The sequence below is a fragment of the Portunus trituberculatus genome, chromosome 49 (genome assembly GCF_017591435.1).
Source record: "Portunus trituberculatus isolate SZX2019 chromosome 49, ASM1759143v1, whole genome shotgun sequence".
In the NCBI taxonomy this organism is placed as follows: Eukaryota; Metazoa; Arthropoda; class Malacostraca; order Decapoda; family Portunidae; genus Portunus; species Portunus trituberculatus.
In genome coordinates, this window is record NC_059303.1 from 11367860 (window position 1) to 11391766 (window position 23907).

Below are 23907 nucleotides of genomic sequence, written 5' to 3' on the forward strand. Positions count from 1 at the left end.
AGATGTCCCGCCAGCCCGGAGGAGCTTCGCGAGGGCTCAGGTTGAAGAATTAATTAAATGATTACCGCCGGGAGTAATGAGGCTAAATTATCATGGCGGACCTTTTAAAAATGTCGACGATGCTATCAAGATTCAAGGTAACACTCCACGCTTCTGGGACGAGGACGGAGCTAAGAGGAGGACGGAGAGTGTAAGAAAGCGAAGGAGGCAAAGGAGGAGATATGCGGTGGTAGTGGCGATGGAAGAGGTAGGGATGTAGGTGGCGTATGGGTAGGTGACAGTTGAAGGAAGGGAAGGAGAATGGGGTGAAGGGACTGATGGATTAACAAAGGACCTTATAAAGTAGGACGGGTTATGACTGCCCACGGTTGGCCTCGTAATCCTCAAGATGAGTTCTAAAGTAGACAAATGTCCCCTTGAATGCCGAAGGGAAGGGTGCCAACAAAGGAGAATAGAGCGAGCGCCTTCCCACTCTTGAGCCAACCAGACGTCAAGGGCAGATTGTGTTTCCATTACTCGTGTGAACGTAACTGAGTGTTGTGCTGTGGCGCGCAATGTTATTTGCTTGACAATTTCTTCCACCAAACGAAGAATTATACGAAAAAGGATCAGGAGCACATGTCTCTGCACAAAGAAATAAAGGGTGCCTTTGAGGACACAAATTGAAATTTTTGGCTTTGATCAAAGACACGTATATGTAAAAGTAATTAATATTCTGCAGTTTTTCGCTTTGAACCCCAATAGGTATACAGAGGCAGAAATTAGGCATACTTCAGTGATCTGGCATCGTAAACTCAGCTTTCACCGCGCTGGCCCTACGTTTCCAAAAGCCATGGCGTAGAAGCCCCTGCACGCACCAGATTCACCGTTGTTCGTCAAGAGAGTGACGTTATCTTGGAAAACTAACATTGTCTCAAGATAGATCAACTGCAACGGTCATCCATTAGGGCCGTTATACAGGCTGGGAAGAGAAAATAATTGAGAGAGAGAGGGAGAGAGACAGGAACGGCCAAGGCGAACAACTGCGGTCGGGGACAAACACACAACCATTCACTGAGTATACAAACACACACGAACGAATACAAACGGTCATACAGATAAACTAACTCATTCACGTTGCACACATGTTACACACACACACACACACACACACACACACACACACACACACACACACACACACACACACACACACACACGGTGGCGGCGGATGCGGCGAAGGCGGTGAACCTCTCGTGTAAATGATATGTCGTTTCGTTTCACTCTCTCTCGCCATAGTCGCCCTTGTGCGTCTTTTTATGAATTTTCCCATGTAAGAGAGGCCTTTGGGGAGAAACTTTTGTTGTGTATGACGTTTCGCTCGTCTTGGATCCCATTATTTACTATGAGCCTTTTGATACTGGAGGAACCACTCCATTTAGCATATTTTATCAATTTTTGACGATTACTGAGCGTCCCCATGAAAGGCGTGCGAGATTACCCATCCACCCACACACAAACACACACACACACACACACACACACACACACACACACACACACACACACACACACACACACACACACACACACACACACACACACACACACACACACACACACACACACACACACACACACACACACACACACACACACACACACACACACACACACGTTCCTTAGAGGTCTCTCAGGAACAGAACATCGTCCACAATAAAGGCTTAAAGAAGAAATCCCTTGTCACATCAAATGAGTTTTATTACCCGAGGTTTAAAAGTTTACTTCAAGTGAACCTTACATGGCCCCGGTTACTTTTTTTCAAAGGTCCCGTGTAGTGTCCGGAGAGACAACATCTTCTGTAAAGTCCGGTCAGGTGCGGGGCGCGACGAGACTCCTCAGGTGACTCCTTGATGAGGGAACGGGACGTGTGGGGCCCTGAGGGATGGGATTTCTGAAGGAGAAAGAGGAGGACGCGATTTTAGGATGAGAAAGGAAAGTGTTTCGAGTGATGCTGTCTAACCATTACTATTTGTTTCCTTTCAAATGCCACAACCTTTACTTTTTCGTGGAGACTTTACAGGAATATAGTTTTTACTTTAACCTGCCAATATGTCCCATCATTAGTTGTTCATATACCTTCCGGATCTTGCCATGAGATGTGAAATCAATTCATCTTGTTAGTCTGGGAGCTCAGGAGCCTATGGGTCTATCACCTAATGGGACCTGCAGCATCAGCACTCCCGTGGACATGAAGGGATAAGGAAGCATGTATGGAGAGGCTCCAACGTGCAAGGAGGTCGTAGGAAAAAGAAGGTATAAAGAAATATATATATATATATATATATATATATATATATATATATATATATATATATATATATATATATATATATATATATATATATATATATATATATATATATATATATATATATATATAGGTGAGGATATTGCATTAAATAAGGTAACGCAATAGAAGGTAAAGTAGCTAATGTTTTAAGTGTAGCGGCAGGGTAAAGTGGGTGGTGGATGAGGTGGCTACTCGGGGTGGGATGGGGGAGGGTTGTAAGAAAGTGGAATGTGAAGGAGATAGGGAGTGAGGGGGAAAATGGGAAAAAGTGTGAGGGTGTGAATGGGAGGGAGGCTGACGTGAGGGCGCGGGAGAAAGTACCAACAATTTAATGGGTCGTTAGTTTGGCCGCAGCGTGTGAGCGAGGCAATAACGGGAAGTGGTTTTGCTCACTCCTGACAATTTAGATAAAGGAAAAAGAGCAGCATTGCAGAAGTCTACAATACATTGGAGACAAATAAAAGTAATTGTAGGTAATAGCAAATAATGATTTTAAACATCTTACTAAATAATGAAGATTTTTCGCGTAAAAAAATTTCTTATCAAAATAGCGGATCTAATGGAAGCCAGGAAAGCGTGAGCAGATATAAAATCAAAACTAATTATGATTAAAAAAAAAATACTGGCTAGAATGAAAGAAGTCGACATTATTAAACGTTCCGCTGCAGAATAACATTGAAACTCTGGATCTTGCTCTTAATGGCAGGGCAAAGTCATCAAGGTACGAGCCATTACCATAACACGGAAGCTGGCGGGGGGCAGAGTGGGAGGTGGAAGGGGAGAGAAAATGGAGAGGGGAGGAGGAGGATGAAAACGGAGGAGAAAAGTAAGGAGACATGAAAAAAAAAAAAACCGAAACCGAAACTTAAAACAGTATTATGAACTAAACTGTGCATATAATAGAACATATAATCAGTAGCAGGACATTGATGGCAGGTCTGTGTTGTAGCATCACGGAAGTGCACGAAGCTTTCGCATGATGACTTTCATACATGCAGTGTAGACGAAGAAGTACCACACACGTTGACATCCCGTGATTGCCAGAGTAGGAGGTGCCGCTGGAGACATAACTTTCTACATACACAAGTGTCCCTTGCTAGACGCTTGCATTGAACACTTGCCAGAAAGGCACCGACGTTGGCTTCATGCAGGAAATAGTTAACATGCGTCACCTTCGATGCTGTGACGCAAGAAGTTGATAACATCGGGACAGAATAGAGTATCTTTTTTGAAGATTATCATTCACTAAAACAAGCATGATTACGTATTATTAATGCACTTGGAATCAATAGCTTTTCGTCTCATCAACATCCCTCCTCTGACTAAGTGTCTTCAGCCTCTTTCTTACCGCCGAAATGTTGCATCTCTTTCTATCGTTTATCGCTATTTTCATGCTAACTGTTTTACTGATCTTGCTAATTGCATGCCTCCCCTCTTGCGGCTTCGCTGCAGAAGGCTTTCTTCTTCCTCGCATCCCTATTCTGCCCAACTCTCCTCCAATGCAAGAGTTAACCAGTACTCTCAATCATTCATACCTTACACTGGTAAACTGGAACTTCCTTCCTGCTTTTGTATTTCCGACTTCCTGCGACTTGTCTTCTTTTGAGAGGGAGGTATCGAGGCATTTGCTTTCTAATTTTGGCTGATGCTTTTCTTTCCTGCAGAGAACCAGCACCCAAGTGGTTATTTATTTAATTTTTTTTTTTGCCCTTGGCTGGCCCTCTTCCTACATAAAAAATAGATCTCCAAGGACTCGAATTTACGTTTTGATGAAAATTACTATTTTCTGTATTCTTTACCAACTAAGAGACAAAAATTGTTTTCGTGCTAGTCAAGTGCAGAACGAAATGGAAGACAGGTGCATCAATAGTAAAAGTATCCTTGTAATAACCAGTGATCAATTAAAAGATCTTCAGAGCTTAAGAAATAGAGTTGAAGGAATGCATGGACAATGACACTGCATTGTTGGAGGGAAGGATAACAACAAAAAAATCTTATGAAAACGTGCTGTCTCAGTTTACATAGCAACCCAACCATGATATACATGCATGCAATATATGTATATATATATATATATATATATATATATATATATATATATATATATATATATATATATATATATATATATATATATATTACATAGCAACTCACCCATCATATACATGCATGCAGTATATATATATATATATATATATATATATATATATATATATATATATATATATATATATATATATATATATATATATATATATGTTGAATAGGAGGCTATGTAAACAAAGACAGCACGTTTTCATTATGACTTGCAACACCTGTCTATCTACAAGTGTTCCTCCAGCGTGTTTCAAACACTTAGAGATAAGACGGTAAGTTTCGTTACCTGCTTTATTGTGTTTTCCTTTTTTTTCCATCATTTAGCATATTATGAGTGAATTAGAAAATGGGGCGTATGTGGCTTACTCTTGTCCTCTCTCTACCTCAGCAGCACGCCACATTTGTAGCAGAAACCGCCATCACACGCCATCCACGAACACATGCAGGCTACAAATAGCATGCGAACCCAAGCGCATACACACACACACACACACACACACACACACACACACACACACACACACACACACACACACACACACACACACACACACACACACACACACACACACAAGGCTTTAGCCAATAAGAATTCTCTAAAGATATTAGTCGGTGACCGATATCTGGCACACACCCCAGTCCCGCCCAACTCCCCCACAGCCCTCCCACAGTGTGCCGCTCTACTCTACAACCCTGAACACAACTTAAACTGACGACACCACTAAAAAGTCCCTTCTCTTTCACGCCCTACAACCCGTTTTGCAGCTTGAAATCACCTTCGCCACCTTCCCATACCTATGAACTCCCATTAATTTCTCCTTCTTGGCCATAATGAGAGTTATGCAAAACAGAGGCAGCAGGTGACATGACTGACGGAAGCAGGACATAGAGCGGTACCTGCCCCGCTAACAATTATGGTTCGCTTTCCCTCGAAAACGATAATGAAACTGTGTATGCGAGCGAGACTTAAGCATTCATAATCACAGTTGTCTGGTGTAATCACAACTCTCACAGGACACTCTTTAGGGCCACAACATCCGCTGTTGTATTCCTATTTCTGATGAACTTCCTTAGGGGTTATGGGCGGTAATATTGGTAATTGTAGTTTTGGGTACCTGAAGAGAAATATTTTCATCAGTGAGATTGCTTTGTGGGAGCCTTTACAGTTTATGTTTCCTGTCGAGTTTTCGAAAGTCGGAGCATAAAGTGAATACCGGAGTTACATCTTCCCTTCCTAGCAGCCAGTAACTGACTCTTAAGTATGCAAGTGAGTGTGTTGACCTTGCAGCGTTTTACATGTTATTGTTCATGGAATAGCGAATAAGCAGCATTTGTATAAAATGTATATTTTTAGAGAAAGCTACCCTAACTTCTTTTGTATGATGTAACGAAGGAATAAGAGGGATGAATAAATGAAATCAACAAAGAAAAGAAAATAAGAAAAAAATAACATAAACCACAATGCCATACTTTAATACGCATTCAGGTTTACTCAGCAATAACCAGCAGGAGTCATTGGAATGCAATACATGGGTAAGTGTACTCGTGGTTCGCTATGCGGCGATTAAGTAACCAAGGAAAGGGAGTTCGTTGTCCTCATAAGCAGCGGATGTGATGCTCCCATTAGTGTTTCAGGGACTCCTCCAGCATGGTTATGAATAATGTCCGTCTCGCCAAGGCGTACTTCCTTCCTGTTGTTAATTGCCGAAGGTTATTCATAATATTCAATTGCATGTAGAAAATCGAATTATCTTTCCCGTTAGTCAGAGTTGTTTTGAAGCTCCTCCACCTTGGACACCATCTCCATGTGTACAGTGTTGTGTGTGTCATTATTTTGGTAATTTTTTTAAAATTGTCATAATTTTCTCGTTTCGTTTTTCAGTTTCTTCACATTTTTTTTGTCGTATTCATTGCTACGTACTTATTTATCATCGTTATGTCTTCTCTTCCTTGCTTTCATTTCCTCTAATTCACATTTATCCTTCATCTCTTTTATGCTATGATATTATTTTTTTTCTAAATCTCTCTCTCTTTCCATCCCTCTAAGGAGAGACGGCCATTAGATAACCCATTAACGAGGCTCTAATGACATGTTAATCCCATTAGTGCGGAGGCTCGGGCAATATTTGGCGGGAACGACACCCAAACGACACTCCATGAATATCGTTCTGCGCTCCTCATCCTTTGCTTATCAAGCTGGGAAAGTGAAAACGTAGTAGGTGAAGAGAGCAGGGAAAGGAAGAATAACAAAATAAAAGGGATAATGATGGTAATAATGTTGATGATGATGATGATGATGGGAAGGAGGAGGAGGAGGAGGAGGAGGAGGAGGAGGAGGAGGAGGAGGAGGAGGAGGAGGAGGAGGAGGAGGAGGAGGAGGAGGAGGAGAAGGAGGAGGAGGAGGAGGAGGAGGAGGAGGAGGAGGAAAAAAATAAGAAAAGAAAAAAGAGAGGAGGAAGAAGAATGTACAAAAAGAACTGATACCAGGAGACCTGTTGATTTTTAAGAAGAATGAAGATAAGCAGTAGGAGGAGGAAAAGGAGGATGCAGAGGCGGAGGAGAAGGAGGAGTGATCGTGGCATTGGAGCATATTCAGTAACATGTCTTTTTTTTTCAATATTTAATCAAGAATCATTGTTGTCAATTCTTTTTATACTCTTACATTTGCTGACACTATCTTGCGTCTAGGAGGGCCTGGGTATAGGTAACTGAACTCCCAAAGTGAATGTATCTGAATTTATTAGAGGAAAATAGTATAAAACGAAAATTGTAGCTTGGTCAGAGAGAGAGAGAGAGAGAGAGAGAGAGAGAGAGAGAGAGAGAGAGAGAGAGAGAGAGAGAGACAGGAGTGGATGGAGGATACAGTACTAAAGGATAATAGGAGGCAGAAAGGGAAGGAAGATCTTGTTGCTATTGGGTAAGAAAAGAAAAAAAAAAGGAAAAGGAAGGATGGAGATAGTGCGGAACGAGAACAGAAGGGAGAGAGGGAAGGAAGGGCTTTTATTATAGACCTTTTCTCCTCACCCAGGCAAAAGTGTCCGTATAATGAAATATGAAATACGTAAACTAATTATGATTCTATGGCTTCATTATAGACACAAAAAAATCGCCAGAATAACCCACCTTTTTTCTTACACCTCCTAATAAACAGCGATTATATTCTCCTTCCCTTTTATTAGTGAAGGTGTTGCATCTATTGCCTTACGTCCCCTGATATTTCTGGAAGAAAAAAAATAATGCCGTGTTAAATCGATGAATAAGTAAAATGTTGCTAGCCTTTGGGGGAGGTTGATCTTTGACCTTCAAGATATGGCCACCAATACCTAGTTGCTTCTCACCTGCCTCAACTAAGGTTTGGTTCTATGCTTGCCAGCGTTCGTATCGTCATGGCTTCAAATTCATGGTCTGGACTTTATTCGTATTTTGATGGATATAGTACTGGTGTCTTGATGGTGGTGTTTAGTTATTGGAACCTGCATCCTTCTATTAGGTTTCCTTGTAAAGACAAATTAGAAAGGTTAACATTTTCCTCAAACAAATGGCATCCATTATTTTAGTCTTACTTGGCAAGGATGATTGGAGTGTAGTGTAACTTAATGGAAAAAAAAAAAAACGTTAAGAGCTCCCTTCTTATAGTGGTTTGTCAGAAGTTATCCTTCAAATGTACTACTTTGTCTCTGTGGGCGAGGACTTCAAAGTGTGTGTTGAATGCTAGAAGGGCAATGCACATAGAATAATGAAAAAAACAACAACAAAATAACGGAAATATTTAATCTTGTCCAAGAGAATATTTGAGAGATTGCTACAAAGTACAAGGTAATGAAGGGTATAACGGTGGTAAGGAATACTAAAGGAAGGTGTAGCGTGGGCACCGGGGTAGAACAGGGAGACGTAGTAATGGCAGGGGTCATATTCAGTGGCCTCCAGATGGGACGTTCGCCTTTAGTCTCGTGATATAAAGTATTATCAATTACAATCAGTTTATCTTTCATTTATAACTTTCATCTGTTCCATTATTGCGTGATGGTGGACGGCATTAATGTATGCTAATTACACTCGCTCACCGGGGCCAAAGGGCAGGTGTGTATGAGGTGCCGTATGAGTGATCACTTTGGATGGCAAATAAGTCATAATTGAGATTAAGAACTGAAATGAGAAATGAAGGCTCAGGTATGTGTCGAGGCTATAAATCATGTATTTCTTTTCTACATTAGTGTCTTTCAAGAAGCGAGTATACTTTTCATCTGATATATAAGGTCAGGTTCGTGACTACATTATTTCAAAATTTGTTCTTACTTTAATATTAGAATTCGATATATAGCTATTCACTATCTTTAGATTTTACTTATCTTTTTTCATTGGATTTTTAACAAGTTTTAACGAAATTTAGATAACGTGCTAGACTTATACAGTAATTACGGCACATTCTTATATAATTCACGATATCGGTTTTTACAGTATCAAAATAAGGTGTTTCTTCCTCACTGCAGTGTGGAAATATATATAATCATTGAATAATTTTATGCGTCATTTTATGATAACCATCTTAGTAATGTGAATGACCACATGCATTCTTAAATAAGCTATGCATAACCAAATTATTAAAAAATACAGGAAAAATAAATGCACTTCCTTAAGTAACCGTCTGCACCATCTTCCTTCTCCTTCCCTTCTTCCCTTTTCTTCTTTTACGCTCTTCTTCCTTTTCGTCCTTCACATTCGATATATGTTCCCACTTCCTCTTCCTCTTCTTCATCATCCTCTTCCTCTGCTCGTCTCGCTCCTTTGCCAAATACCACCAGAACCACAATTTAGCCATGAAATTAGACTGAATGTCAAGGGTTTGCCAAGCAGCACGTGAGAGAGGCTGAACTTGGCCTGGCATGAAGACGAGGCAGATAGAGCGACGGGAGGACGAGCAGAAGGAGAAGGAGGAAGACGAGGAGTATTACTACAAGGAGGAGGAGGAGGAGGGCAAAGGCGTGAGCTGTAATCACCCTGCAACTAGAAATTAACACCTGTAAGCAGCCTCGTAAACTCCATTGAGCCGCACAGTCACGCAGTTACTCTCACCCTCGCGTCCAGGCGCCAGTTTGTGTGAGCGATACTGGCGAAGATGGTGGCTGTTCCTCCATTCCGCGCCCTGCAGACCCCACAACACTCACAAGAAATAAGCAGAAAACACGCTCTTTACTTCATTAGCTCTGTATCACTGCTTCTAATCTTACACCTGAGATACGAATTACAGGGGGAAAGTTGCCAGTGATTTGCGAGATGAGGCAGCAATGATTGGACTGCCTGCCTCGCTCACCTCCTGTCCTGGGGAGTGTCAGGTTGCAGTGCAGTAGCGCTACTCTCTGATATGTGTGGGGTAGTTTTGTTAGCAAGATAAGATAAGGCGATCTATCAACACATGCACATCAGGGTTCTCTCTCTCTCTCTCTCTCTCTCTCTCTCTCTCTGTGTGTGTGTGTGTGTGTGTGTGTGTGTGTGTGTGTGTGTGTGTGTGTGTGTGTGTGTGTGTGTGTGTGTGTGTGTGTGTGTGTGTGTGTAGTGTGTGTTGTGATGGTTCTTTACATGAGTGTCTAGTGGGGTTGTGATGGTTCTTTCTCTATCTCTCTCTCTCTCTCTCTCTCTCTCTCTCTCTCTCTCTCTCTCTCTCTCTCTCTCTCTCTCTCTCTCTCTCTCTCTCTCTCTCTCTCTCTCTCTCTCTCTCTCTCTCTCTCTCTCTCTCTCTCTCTCTCTCCTCTCTCTCCTCTCTCTCCTCTCCTCTCTCCTCTCTCTCTCTCTCTCTTCTTCTTCTTCTTCTTCTTCTTCTTCTTCTTCTTCTTCTTCTTCTTCTTCTTCTTCTTCTTCTTCTTCTTCTCCTCCTCCTCCTCCTCCTCCTCCTCCTCCTCCTCCTCCTCCTCCTCCTCCTCCTCCTCCTCCTCCTCCTCCTCCTCCTCCTCCTCCTCCTCCTCCTCCTCCTCCTCCTCTTCCTCCTCCTCCTCTTCCTTCTCCTCCTCCTCCTCCTCCATCTCTCCCCCGCGTGCCACCTCCCACTCCCCGTGACAACCGGCGTCGGGGCATCCCCACGTTAGATTGCAGGACAAGATCGTTGCTTACTGCTCGAGTTATAAACGGGTCTGTGCGTTGGCGCGGCTTGTGTGCTTGTCCCCGGCACCTCTCCCTCTCCTCTCTCTCTCTCTCTTCTCTCCCTTCTCTCCCATCTGCCGCCTTTCCCCTCTTCCATCCGTGTGCCTTCTCCCTCTCATCCTGCGTCTCCTTTCTCCTCCTAACTCCCCTCCCCATCCTTCCTTTCACTCCTCTGCCTTCTGCTTCCGCCACCACTTCCATCTCTGTGCCTTCCCAGTATCTCCTGTGTCTTTCCCTCCCTAGTCCTTCAACTCTGAGTTTCTGCAGAGGAAGAGTCGCGGGAAGAGAGAGAGAGAGAGAGAGAGTCGGGAAACGGGAGGGAGTTAGCAATGTGTGTGTGGGTGTTGAAGGAGAATGTACCCAACAGCAGTTTAGAACACAAGGGGAAACAAAGGAAAGCAAACAACAACAAGTGTTCGTAGTCTTTCGTCGTAGTCATGTAGAAATAAAGAAGAAGACTATAGTGAATTGTAAAAGCAACCTGATAACATTTTAGAATAAAGAATGTCTATATTGCATGGCTCAAAAGACTCAAAGTATTTAAAGGATAATATATGAATAAATAAAATAATGTATGGATTGTATATATGCATATGTTAGAGAGAGAGAGAGAGAGAGAGAGAGAGTGTGTGTGTGTGTGTGTGTGTGTGTGTGTGTGTGTGTGTGTGTGTGTGTGTGTGTGTGTGTGTGTGTGTGTGTGTGTGTGTGTGTGTGTGTGTGTGTTTCTGTGTGTTTGTGGAGTTTACAACCTCAAAAAGACAAGGAGGGAATAGGAAGGAGGGTGAAGGAAGATAATTTCTGCGAGATAATACAAGGTCAGTTTGCGGAGTCAAGTAAGGTCCGATTGCACTTCCTAAAGCGTGACGCCTTTGCTTCTCCTTGACACACGTGGCGCCTCCTGTTGCGAGGTTCTGGAACTTTTCCAAATCAGATGTTACGCATTTTTTTGATATTTTGTTAATTCCTATAATAAAGTTGCTCGTAAAACTAATTTTTCGCGGATACGGGTCAACATATGCGTTTATAATATCACATAAATTCTTCGCGTGTCGTGCATTATTGCTTAATTATGTCTAACTACTCTTTAATATCGAAATATATAAACAAGAGAGACAAAAATAATACTGTCCCTCAATGCTACGCTTTAACTGATGCAGAGATATAAATAATGGAGATTGTTAGGTTGGTTCTCTATAATTTTCTTAATTATTACTCCTATGATGACAACAATATCCAGTGTTTATTCAACAGTAATTTTAGGAATGACGTCTAATGGAAGATGACTCCACTGACCACCTGTCACCCGCTCTCTTCTCTCTTGTCACTGCTCTCTACCTTCCTCCCTCTACCTCCACGTAATTTCCCTCTCTATTATCACCCTTCTCTTCATTAACTTCTTTGTTTTCACTCCTATGTACGTTAATCTTCCCATTATGTTGTCATTCTTGCCCATAACCTATTGACCTCACCCTCCACGTCTTTCTTTCATTCCCCTCTTGGTTTCCTCCTTGGCTACCACCTTGTCTTTTCCTTACCTGCTTTCTCTTTCCCCTCGCCTTCCATCCTGCCCCCTCTACCTTTCCACGCCTTCTTCCCGTCGTCTTTGCCTCACGCCTTTTATTTTCGGTCTCTCTGGGTCTCTTTCCACTGTTTCCCGCCACTGCCTCAGCCACCACCGCCACAGGGAACACCTTGAACTGTCTGCAAAACGCCACTGCTGTGAAATCGATAATTGTCAGAAAATCGCCAGACAAAGGACAGGATTTCTGTTGCGGCCAAGGTGCTTCTTCATCATGTAAATCTGACACGGTTTCTCCCCTCCCCCCTTTCCTCCTACATTCCCCCCTCCTTCCTCCCCTTTCCACCCCCACCATGTCTCCACACACAATGCTCTCTCACCTCCCCCTCCACCTGTTCCACGGCTTGTCTCATCCACAAGAACACCCTTTGCACCTGCGACTTTCACCTCTTTGGTTAGGTTATATTTTTCGTTCACATGTTCATTCAGTATTTTCATCCACCGTGTCTTATCATGCTATGAATATTTTTTTTCTTCCTTCTTTTCAAATGTCCTTGTTCATTTTACCTTACTAGTAAATGCACGCGTATGTTTTATTTATTTATTCATTATTTTGTATTTATGACATGTCTCTTTTAGTCCTAACCCTCACTGTGTTTTTTTTTTTTTTTAGCGTTTTATTTATTTAGTTTTTTTTATGCTCTCTCCTCCCTCGTTATCTCCCCCCTCTCGCTCCCAAGGACATCAGTCAGATTTTCATGTCTCAAGTTATTCAATTTCTATTTCATGTATTTTTGCTTAACAGTTTGAAAGTTCTCTGTATTTGTGGATAGTCCCTTCAGTTCTCTCTCTTTTCGCCGTATTTGTCATCCAGGTAGCCATTTTTTGCACTCGTTTCGTTGCCTCTACAAACATTCCCACCTGAAACAAATTCCACCTGTGTTACCCTTTACTTCCTCCACCATATCCCATTCCCCTGCACGCCCTTACCATTCCCCTCACCATCACCATCACCCACTTGCCATTCACATTTTCCCCTCCGTAACCCATCCACTTGTCCTCCATCCACATGCCCTCCATCCTCTCTCTATTTCTCCCCTCCTCCTTTCTTTCTTTGCATTTCCCCCTTCCATACACTTCCTCCACTCTCCTTTCTCTCTCTCTCTGTGCCGCTGGTCCCTGAAAATTTACTCCTATCTTTGTACTTGCTAAATATTTTTTTTCTTCCATTTTTAGCTATTTTATTTTTGTGTCCTTTTTTTAAGTGATTAGAAGATGGATTGGTGATTTTGTTTCTATCGTTATCATTATTTATTTTTACTCCTCTGGTTATAGAAAATAAGATAAAGTCTATTTGTGTCTTTTTTTTAGTCAGACGATGTATATATTCATTCCCTGCACGTGTCATTGCTATTTTTCTGTATTTTTATCCTGTATCACTCTGCTGTATTATATTTTCCACTATTCAAATGTAGTGTAAAGTTCTTTCCTTTTACATCTTTTTACAGCGTCTTTATCTTTCTTCTATATCTGTTAATGTCAGACGCAGGATGGTAACACGTTATTTATTGGGTCTTTATGCTAACACGTTCTGCGTTTGTTCCTACTCACAGGTTTGTATTGCACGAGAGGTTAGCGTCGTAATGTGTCCTTAATATCCTTCTTGATATACTCCTTCCTCTTGCTGTTAATTTAGAGTAACATACGCACAATTTCAGTGATAAAGTTTATGGTTTTCTTCCTCTCTCGCATCTCACTCGAGAAATTTGCCACTTGCTTATCCTTTGTGAGACATTCTTCTTATGACTTCTGTTGCTAATGATGTTAATGACAATGATAAAGAGGTATTAGCGATAAGAGGATGATAGAGATGCTAGTGGTGATCTCTTGCTATATGTTTGCCTCAGGAAGTACACAAATAGTAATCATATTTCTCAGTTGTCTAATATTATTTCATACGAGTGTCTGGCTACATCTCTACATCTTCTCGTGCCGTTCCTCATTTAGATTTATAGGATTCAGTGACTCAGCGTTTACTTTTATACGTTTACACACACACACACACACACACACACACACACACACACACACACACACTTTTCATTTCGCAGCAAATTTCAATATTAGATGAAGCTTCATTCCATATTTTATTCATTTTTCACTGCAAGGGAAGAAAAAAAAACTCGTCAAATACTTAATACTGCATACGGCATTGGCAAATATGCTAATAAAGAGACAGTAGATTTGTATTCACTCTGGACCTACTAATACGAGAGAGAGAGAGAGAGAGAGAGAGAGAGAGAGAGAGAGAGAGAGAGAGAGAGAGAGAGAGAGACTAAAAATAACGATGAAGGGAAAGATAGTAATATATTATGGGAAAGCTAGAGCTCCTCCTCCTCCTCCTCTTCCTCCTCCTCCTCCTCCTCCTCCTCCTCCTCCTCCTCCTCCTCCTCCTCCTCCTCCTCCTCCTCCTCCTCCTCCTCCTCCTCCTCCTCCTCCTCCTCCTCCTCCTCCTCCTTCTTCTTCTCCAGTAACCTCGTTTTTTTTTACCTTATCTGGTCGACACTGATAATTGACACGTGATCTCTTTTACGAAAGGCCAGTCTTATCTCAGTTGTATGTTTAGCTCGTGCGTTTTGGACTACCTTCTAACATTTTTTTCTCCTTTCAACAACGGTAAATGTTATTCGTCTCAGAGATGGCTATTTAAAGAGCCATTAATGTGTTGGAGAGTTTTTTTATTTTTTTTATTTCCGTCGCTACTTGGTCCTTACTTAACGGTTTCGTATCCATTGTTCAAGTTTGTGGGATTCTGGTAAGTTTTATAATGTTTCATCTCTATTCTCTTGTAAGGTAGTGAGTGAAAAATTATAGGAGTAGTATTGTTTTCTTTTGGTGTGTGTGTGTGTGTGTGTGTGTGTGTGTGTGTGTGTGTGTGTGTGTGTGTGTGTGTGTGTGTGTGTGTGTGTGTGTGTGTGCTTACTTATTAACATGTGAATCACTTGTGTTGACTTGATTTCACTGTAGGCGCGGCTGAACATTTCATCTGTTGGACGACGCAGGTGTGATGTCCAGGTGTTAAGCAGATGTGTAACGTTTACTACTTTGCGTTTAGTTTAACAAAAAAAGTAGTTGAAATTTAATGATTTACCTGATCTTTACAAGACGATTTCGTTCTTCATGACTAACCCTCATCAAAGGTCTGTTTTGCAAGATTTCTTTCATTCTTATAACATGTGATTATGTATAAGTTGTTATAGAAACATTATTCAGTTATTGAGGTATATCTTGTGTAGATTTCCTTGGTTGCTCTTAAATTTTCAAATGCTTCAGTTTAATGCAGCGTTTGTCCGCGGTATTGGGTGCATGGGCACACTGAAACTAGTCTGGTAACTCACCAAGTGCCACGATTACAAAGTACTTTTATAGAGGTTCGCTAGAATGGTGAAATGAATTGAAAAATACGTCTTATAACTACTGGCAATTAAAAGATTGTTTGTTGTTGAAGAAATGAACCCATAATGGACGCGAAGATGTCTTACTACAAAAATGGTGACGGGACGCCACAAACTGTTTGAAAACACCTTAAATGATATCAAGAAACAGTTGAAGGTATATTCTCACTATATAGCAAAACAAAAACAAGAACAAAAACTGAAGCGCGCCAGCCCCTGTGTACAATGAGTCACATCCTTGCGTCCCTCATCTCACAGCCTCGTAAAAAAAAATGCCTACCCTCGATATTTGAAAAATATCCTGTGCGAGGCCAAGTTATTTTACTAATTGTTCATAAAATGTTGTCTGTTTGGGTAATGATATTCATCCTTCTATTATACTTTTGCCCTCAATCCTCATCCTGCCTCTATTTCCTGTCTCGCTGGTCTTTCTTTAAACCATGGACAGAAATTATGTGGCTTTATGGGATGTTCCCCATTCTTTTTTTTCTGGTGAAGGATTTAAGAGAGCGAATCTCGTACTTTGTGCGCGGGTGACAATAATGAAACAATCTCGTTTTTCCCACCAAAACTCTTGTATTCGGGTGGTGTTAGGGATGACTCGCGTAAAGTGGGTTTCTATTGTTGGTTTCAGAACACAGTATTTCTGTCAATGAAGGAGTCGAGCACAAAATTACATTCACACAAACAACGAATTGAAGAGACAAAAAGAAAAATCACAGCCAGACGGGTTCACGTCTGCATAAACAAGGTGAGTAAGTAAATAACCAGAGAATGGCGCAAACTAGTGATAAATATGTCGCAAAGCGAGAAGCCTCCGTTTCACAGGGACATAAAGTTATCAATCCGTCGTGTGTCATGTCGCTGTGGTCGGCCCCTGGCTGCTCTCTAATCATGCTCCATCTGTCAAGGCAAATCTACCGTCGAACTGGTGTCCTGTGCGAATATTTTTTATTAGTATATGTTCACTGTATTTCTCGTGTGTGGTGATGATGGTGGAGGTTATGGTCGTAACGGTGCAAAAGTTGTGAGGGCGGCAGTGTCACTGGCGTAGTGGCGGCGGCGGTGGCGGGCTGAATGGTGGACTCCGTCACGCAACAACGCAACACGCCTCCTCCTTATAGTACGAGGCCATTTGGGTTTTACCTTTTATAAACATCTTAAAGTGACACACATTTGCACTTATTATCTTGCTGTTACCTGTTTTACGCACCACACACACACACACACACACACACACACACACACACACACACACACACACCGCTCGACTCACAATCGAGAGGGCCGGGCTCGAGGCCCGGGAAGCGGCGAGGCAAATGGGCAAGCCTCTTAATGTGTGGCCCCTGCTCACCTAGCAGTAAATAGGTACGGGATGTAACTCGAGGGCTCTGTGTGTGAAGTGTGTGTTGTTGTCTCAGTCCTAGCCGAAGATCGGTCTATGAGCTCTGAGCTCGCTCTGGAACGGGAAAGACTGGCTGGGTGACCAGGAGGCGACCGAGTTGAATTACACACACACACACACACACACACACACAAGAGAGAGAGAGAGAGAGAGAGAGAGAGAGAGAGAGAGAGAGAGAGAGAGAGAGAGAGAGAGAGAGCGCTTGTTTTAATTTTTGGACCTGCGTTGGTTCCCTGGGCTGTGCGATGGATGCGTATGAGTAATCTAAACCGGCTGATAGAACATGAGTGCAGATAAGTGTTAAAGTTTGCAGAGTAATATGATTGATGGTCCACCGGAGCAATGGTTCAGACGTGCCTGTGGTTGCTGCACCCATTGAATCCGAAACAGTTGTGAATCTGAAACTGTGCGATATGTAAACATTTTTCACTAATATAGAGTCTGTTCATGATTATGTTGTGCTACTAAAGATGGTAATTTCGGTAAATGATATATTATACTTAAGGAACGAAATGCTTATCCCACAACTATAATATGAAAGCATACAGGAGGTTCTATTGAAAATTTCGGCGTATTGAACCCTGCTGTATCACTCAAAATGCAAAACTGTACATAACTACAAATTCAATAGATAACATTTGTCACCATATGATTAAGATAACACCCAACACAGTGCTAACCTCCTGATAGACTCCCCTCGCTAGTGTAGTATTATAATTGCTACTATAACTGATGGCATTGTTCTTATTACCATTACTCTTACCTCCTTTGCTACAGAGAGGGACACGCCCGGCTGCTCACTCCAGTACCGCGTAGAAAGAATACTGCCTCATATTCCCGCGTGTCGTAAAAGGCGACTAAAATGGATGAAGCGATAGGGTAGGGACTCTCCTCTTCTGTGTTTCTACTCCTACTGTCTTTTAATGGGAAATGTCATCCTGGTAGTTACTGTGCTATTCATACTGTTATTACTCGATACTGCTGCTGCTAAGTATTGTAATCATCATTATCATCTTCTTCATTGCCAGCGTCATTATTATTATCTTTTTGTTGTTCTTTTCTTGTTGTTGTTGTTGTTGTTGTTGTTGTTGCTCTTCTTTTTCTGCTTCTTTTCCTTCTTTCTTCTTCTTCTTCTTCTTCTTCTTCTTCTTCTTCTTCTTCTTCTTCTTCTTCTTCTTCTTCTTCTTCTTCTTCTTCTTCTTCTTCTTCTTCTTCTTCTTCTTCTTCTTCTTCTTCTTCTTCTTCTTCTTCTTCTTCTTCTTCTTCTTCTTCTTCTTCTTCTTCTTCTTCTTCTTCTTCTTCTTGTGATCGCTACCACTATAATCAACACCATTACAGTTATTACCGTTATTACAAGTACATAATGTATAATTGGCAGAAGGTAATGGCCGTAACGATCATAGTCACGGAACACATTTACGTGCAGATAAATGGGAATATTCCTGTACCTTATTATGTCATTGAAAACCGCGGTGGGCCCTTCAGGAAAGACATGGCTCTTAGAAGTAATGGATTTCAATATGGTCCATTCAGTACCAGCTAACGACGTTCTCTGAGGCGCTTAACGTGATACAAACAGCGTTCACTAGTGGCATAAATGACGCACAAAGATGTAATGAGGCGTAATTTAACCTTTAGGGAATGTTGTAATGACGAATAATTATGATGGCGATGACGAGAGTGAGTACACAAGTGGAGGTGGTGGTAGTAGAGACTCACTTTTTGCACTGCAATGAAGATGATGGTAATAGATTGATACCAGCCGTGATAAGGAAGTAAGTTGATGAATATGATTAAGCTATAATTTCTTCACTTTTTTGTGTCTACGTAATTTTTCCTACTTTCAAGTGCCGATGAATTCATCAGTAAGCTCGCTGAAATTTGTTGCGCGCTCTCTGCACCTCGGCTTTTATTACACTTATTCTTGAAATTACTGTAGGTGGAGGAGGGGAAGGAGGCCCTCTGGTAAGGTCAGTTCAAGGGAAGAGAAAGAAAAGAATTAGTAACAGGAAGCTCTTGGGGCAGGTCAGTTCACGTGTAAAAAACAAATGAATGTCACATGGAACATGTAACCCCACTTGTTCATCTCAGTATAATACTTCATAACTGCCATTTATAGTGTACGTCAGGATAACCGACGCTTCAATTTCCAAATATTTCAGCTATCTCTTGGTATTGCGCCAAATTTTATCAGACGTGTATGAATAACTCCAATAATACGATCAGTAGTGCAAGAAAAAAAATGAAATATCCAGAGTGTCATCATCACCTTGAATTCACTTCGTCATATTGTGAAGGTTCAGGGTCGCTGCTGGCAGTCGTGCGGATCCTTGCTTACCTTGAAGGCGCGTGGAGAGCATTACAGAAGGCGGCGAGGGGCGGGGCTGGTGGAGGGAGTGTCAGCGAGGAGAGGGTGGAGGTAATTAATGGTTTGCGGCAATAAATTCGCTTGAACATCTCTAGTCCACGAAGAAAGGAGTGGGTGAGGTAAGGGTGGTACCAACATTTTTGTCCTCCAAAAGGTGAAGTGTCACTTGGTTAAGTAAAACAATAGAGTTGTTCTGAATTATTAATATGACGTGGAGTTGAGACCTGGCCAAATACAAGAAAGGATTTTCCAGACTCTGCTGTTATTTTTACATTGAAATTTAGTGATCTTTCATTACATTCCGCGACCTCATCTCCTTGCTGAATGTATCAGTGTTTTCACTGGAGTCCTTCTGTTGCAGTATATTTATTCATTGCTTGCGTTTTTTCCTCCTCACATGTAGCACTCTTGTGCCGTATTCTGTGACCTCAACTTCTTGCTAGATATAACAGTATTTTATTGAGTTATGTTTCTTGTCGTTCAGTTTTGTAGTTTTTGTATGAGTAAATTTGTAGAACTGTTTGATAGAATAACATATTGATGTATGGAAGGATCATAGAGACTTAATAAAAGGAAGTTAGATCGTAATGTTTTCTCTTGAGTGCGTATCCGTTTCGTCTTGCAAGCAGGTGCTTAACACTGTTGCTTTGTCAGTTAGCGTAGAGTTGCAAGAAATTGCTTCGTAAAATGAACACATACGAGATTCCTCCAAACCATAATGTACTTCATGAACTCGCTGCACGTACACAGTAGGTGCTTTGCCTGACGTGCAGACACATCGTCTGTTTAGGTTGAAAGACAGTCTTGGGAGCTGGTTAACCGAACCCAGAAAACTTGTAACGTGATGGAATGCGCAGGTACTGAGAAAAGTTGGAAGCGAAGGGCAGATTCCGACAAGCTGTTCAGTTTTCCTCTCCCATGCACTGACGGCTGCAGGATACTCGTCTACAGAGTCCTTGAACTTATGGTTCGTCTACGATAGTGATATAGACCGAGAAGTTTATGATACTCCTGCACGCTTGTATATGTTTATGTTTATCTTATGTATTGTTTATCTATTTCTTTATATATCTACTTCATTATCTATATATCTTCTGTGTGTGTGTGTGTGTTTGTGTGTGTGTGTGTGTGTGTGTGTGTGTGTATATATATATATATATATATATATATATATATATATATATATATATATATATATATATATATATATATATATATATATATATATATATATATATATATATATATACAATTGTGTGTATGTAGGTACATATAGATACCTGTGACCTGGTACGCGTCAATAACTCTTATGACGTGGAAAGGTCAACACATCGAGTAGAAGTGGTACATTCACAATATATAATTTATGGAGGTGAAAGTATATCTGTGCAAACTTAGCATGCAGGTATAATAGTCTTATATGCTGTGTTACTTTGTGATTCATCTTAATTACGTTCCGAACTCGATCCTTCCCGATGTGTGCCGTAAGTGGCAAGGCAGATTCGCCAACACGTAAGCCACCACGTTCGATTTCAAAGTGCACCAGAGAACACTGCACTGCAATATTTTATCATTTTAGTTCATTATGAGCGGATACAATATTTCTACGGGTTTTCTATAAACTTTCAGTTCTAGCCTGCATGTCCATGAAACATGTGGAACGATCCTCTCTCGGGCTTCGAAGCTTTGCTTACATCGGTATTACTTGAGCGAACCGCTGGCCAGGCTCACCAACCTTTCTATGTCATCAAGTCTATGAAATATTACAAAATACATCCAGGATTGCTCTTACGTATACTTACTCTATAAATCACACAGTTACTTATTAGCGTGGAGTTCTTTAACACAAATAAGCGAGAGTTAATCTTGCATTCACACAATTACGGTTTACTCATTATTGGTATCCCTAAAACCCAACCACCACATTGCTTCTGTTTAATTGGCTAATGGATACATACGTGGACCAATGGGAGTGAGGCTGGCTCACCGCCTTCCTACTCTTCCAGCCGCCGCCCGCCTCCCGCAGGGCCATCACAGCCCACGAGGCTCGCGGATTATTATTGATTTATGTCTAGTTATTAGTGTTGCGTTGAGTTACGAGTAATGTTTTGCCGATGGCGTCGTTACTTTAAGTGGAGTGCTTTACTGTGGTGATTCAGCTTTGGACTTGACGTGACGGAGAGGCTTTTATAGGTGCCAGGCAGGTGGAACTGGGGCAGCGGGCAGTGTGGGCCCGCTCTACACCCTCACCATCACCAGCACCACTACTACCGCCACACACAGCCTTGTTTCCCGCCTCCTCCATGCCGCCTTGCTGCGCTCAGTCACAACGAACGGTAAGAAGTTAATCGATGTATTATGACATGATCATAAAAAAGTTCATAAAACACGTAATATCACAGGAAGTGAGGTAATTAGGGTAACGTGCTAATGGCAGTTAGGTTGAGGTTGCAGGAAGTGTGGTCATGCATATGTTGTTGCTGGCGTGTTTGGGTGACAGTGAATTTCATTGTTGTGATGCTCGTGATATCTGACGCATTTTATGGATGATCGCGAAGCTTTGTTGAACCGAGAGCAAAAAGACGCTTCCATGTTATATTCTTTTTAAACAATGTTATAAATATATTACGACGAGACTTTACTACTATATTTTGATTGTGAAAAGGATTGCTCAAGTAACAACACGCACGAAACACCCTTTGCGTGTCACAATAAACAACACTGTCAAGAAAACGAGGACTTGCACCGACTCATTACCAATAATTGCATCGCTCCCTCCTGGACGAGCTAATGGGGGAAGGCTTGGGAAGAAAGGAATAGAATGGTTATGACGTGTTATGATTACGGGAGCATTAAATTAACTCGTGTGTTGGGTGACAGAACAATAATGATTACTCGCCTCTGGGAAACCTTATTTTGAAACACTTCTACCCGCATGTCTACTGCTTTTTAATAGGCTCTTATTTTAGAGACCAGGGTTCTTAAGGGTGTTTTATATATTTCTAGTGACACATCAGCAACATTCCTACATTATAAACAGGAGAAACACACTTGAAAATCTTGCTAATCATACCTGTGGCCTTTGAAATTAGTCGCGGTAGAGAAAGAGAGAGAAAAAAAAAAGGTTTCTGAATACGAAGTGGAGAGAGGCCGCAAGATAACTGTAGACGCATGGTGAGAGATGATTAGAGAAACGGAAAACAAAAAAGAGCAGGGGGAGGAGAAAGCGAGCTCGTGGGCTGGTGGTCAGGTTGGGAGGGAAGGAAGGAGAGATGGGAGAGGGGCAGGGGAAGAACAAGCCAGTAAGCGCGAACCAGGGAATGTCGTCAGGGGAAGGAGGAGCAGGAGGATGGAAAGGGAGGAGAGTATCGAAGTAAGGGAGGAGACCATTGACAGGTGAAGTGAGGGAGTGGGCACTAATGGGGCAATGGTGGAGGTGAGGGAGTAAATGAGAAATCGAGCGTTTTTAGGAGGTGGATGAGGTGGAAAGGGTAGAGGAGGAGAGGGGAAGGGAAGGGGAAGAAAGAAGAGAAGTAAGAGGAGGAAGAGGAGGAGGGTGAAGGGAAGGGCGAGAAACAAGAGAAGTAAGAGGAGGAAGAGGAGGAGGGAGGGGAGCAAAGAAGTAGTTTGGTTTTGAAGAGTTGTTCGCGCATATTTATCTATCATTCATCCTATTTATTTATTGATCTTTATACCTGTATTTTTATATATATATCCATCTAGCTTTATATGCTTCTCTGTATCTAATTATCTATCCATGTGTACTTATTCATCTATCTATCTGTCTATTTATATTCAACTAAATATTTATCCAAGTATCTACTGTATAATATAATATTCATGCTACAAACACGTGCCTTTACTATTAATGCAAAGGAAGCGGTCGGATATCTTTACGAGGTATTTTTGGCAGCTTGGCAATAGTTCCACGTGTGATGTCTCTTTTTTTCATCTCAAAATAATGAATGTAATGATACGGTTTCAGTATTTCTTATTTGATTTTACTGATCCTCTCCTTGTGCCCTTGTCTTGTTTGTACTTTGGCTTAACTGCAGTTGTTGATTTACATTCGTCTTTTATGTTGTTCCGCCGCCTCCTGCCCAGCCGCTCAGCAGGCAAGTGCGCGCCTACAAATAAAAAAAAAAAAAAAAAAAACGAACACACACACACACACACACACACACACACACACACACACACACACACACACACACACACACCGGCAGCAGTTAGTGAGCACAGCACGGAGCCTCCCCACCTACGAGTTGCAGAGTCGCAGGGGAAAAAAATGGCATACTCTCCTTGATTACGTGGAGGCATTATCTATAGAAGGACTGTAAAAGGCTTAGCGGGAAGACCATTTGTGTTTGGAAACAAGCCCTTTTGTCTGCTGTTAATGGTCAGGGTGGAAAGGGCGTTTGGAATGGGTAGAAAAAACGCTGTATACTTTTTTTTTTTTCTTCAGTTGGTTGTAAATTTATTCCAGGCACATTCACGACCGGTTCTAAGTCAACATACTTCTCGAAGGAATTAATTGTATTTGTTTTAGCTTACAAAAATGAAGCGCAGTCATGTAATACGAGACATAATTCGCTA

At 41.6% G+C, this 23907-nt stretch overlaps 1 protein-coding gene across 1 annotated transcript in view; it reads right to left on the bottom strand.

Annotated features, from left to right (window-relative positions):
• Nucleotides 1-1734: 1734 nt before the first annotated feature.
• The window catches only part of LOC123499393, a 38091-nt gene continuing 15918 nt past the window's right edge, over nt 1735-23907 (bottom strand). Inside the window, exon 2 of the mRNA XM_045247335.1 lies at nt 1735-1933. Coding sequence (XP_045103270.1) covers nt 1766-1933 — 168 coding nt within the window. The 3' untranslated portion in view covers nt 1735-1765. The remainder of the gene's footprint in view (nt 1934-23907) is intronic.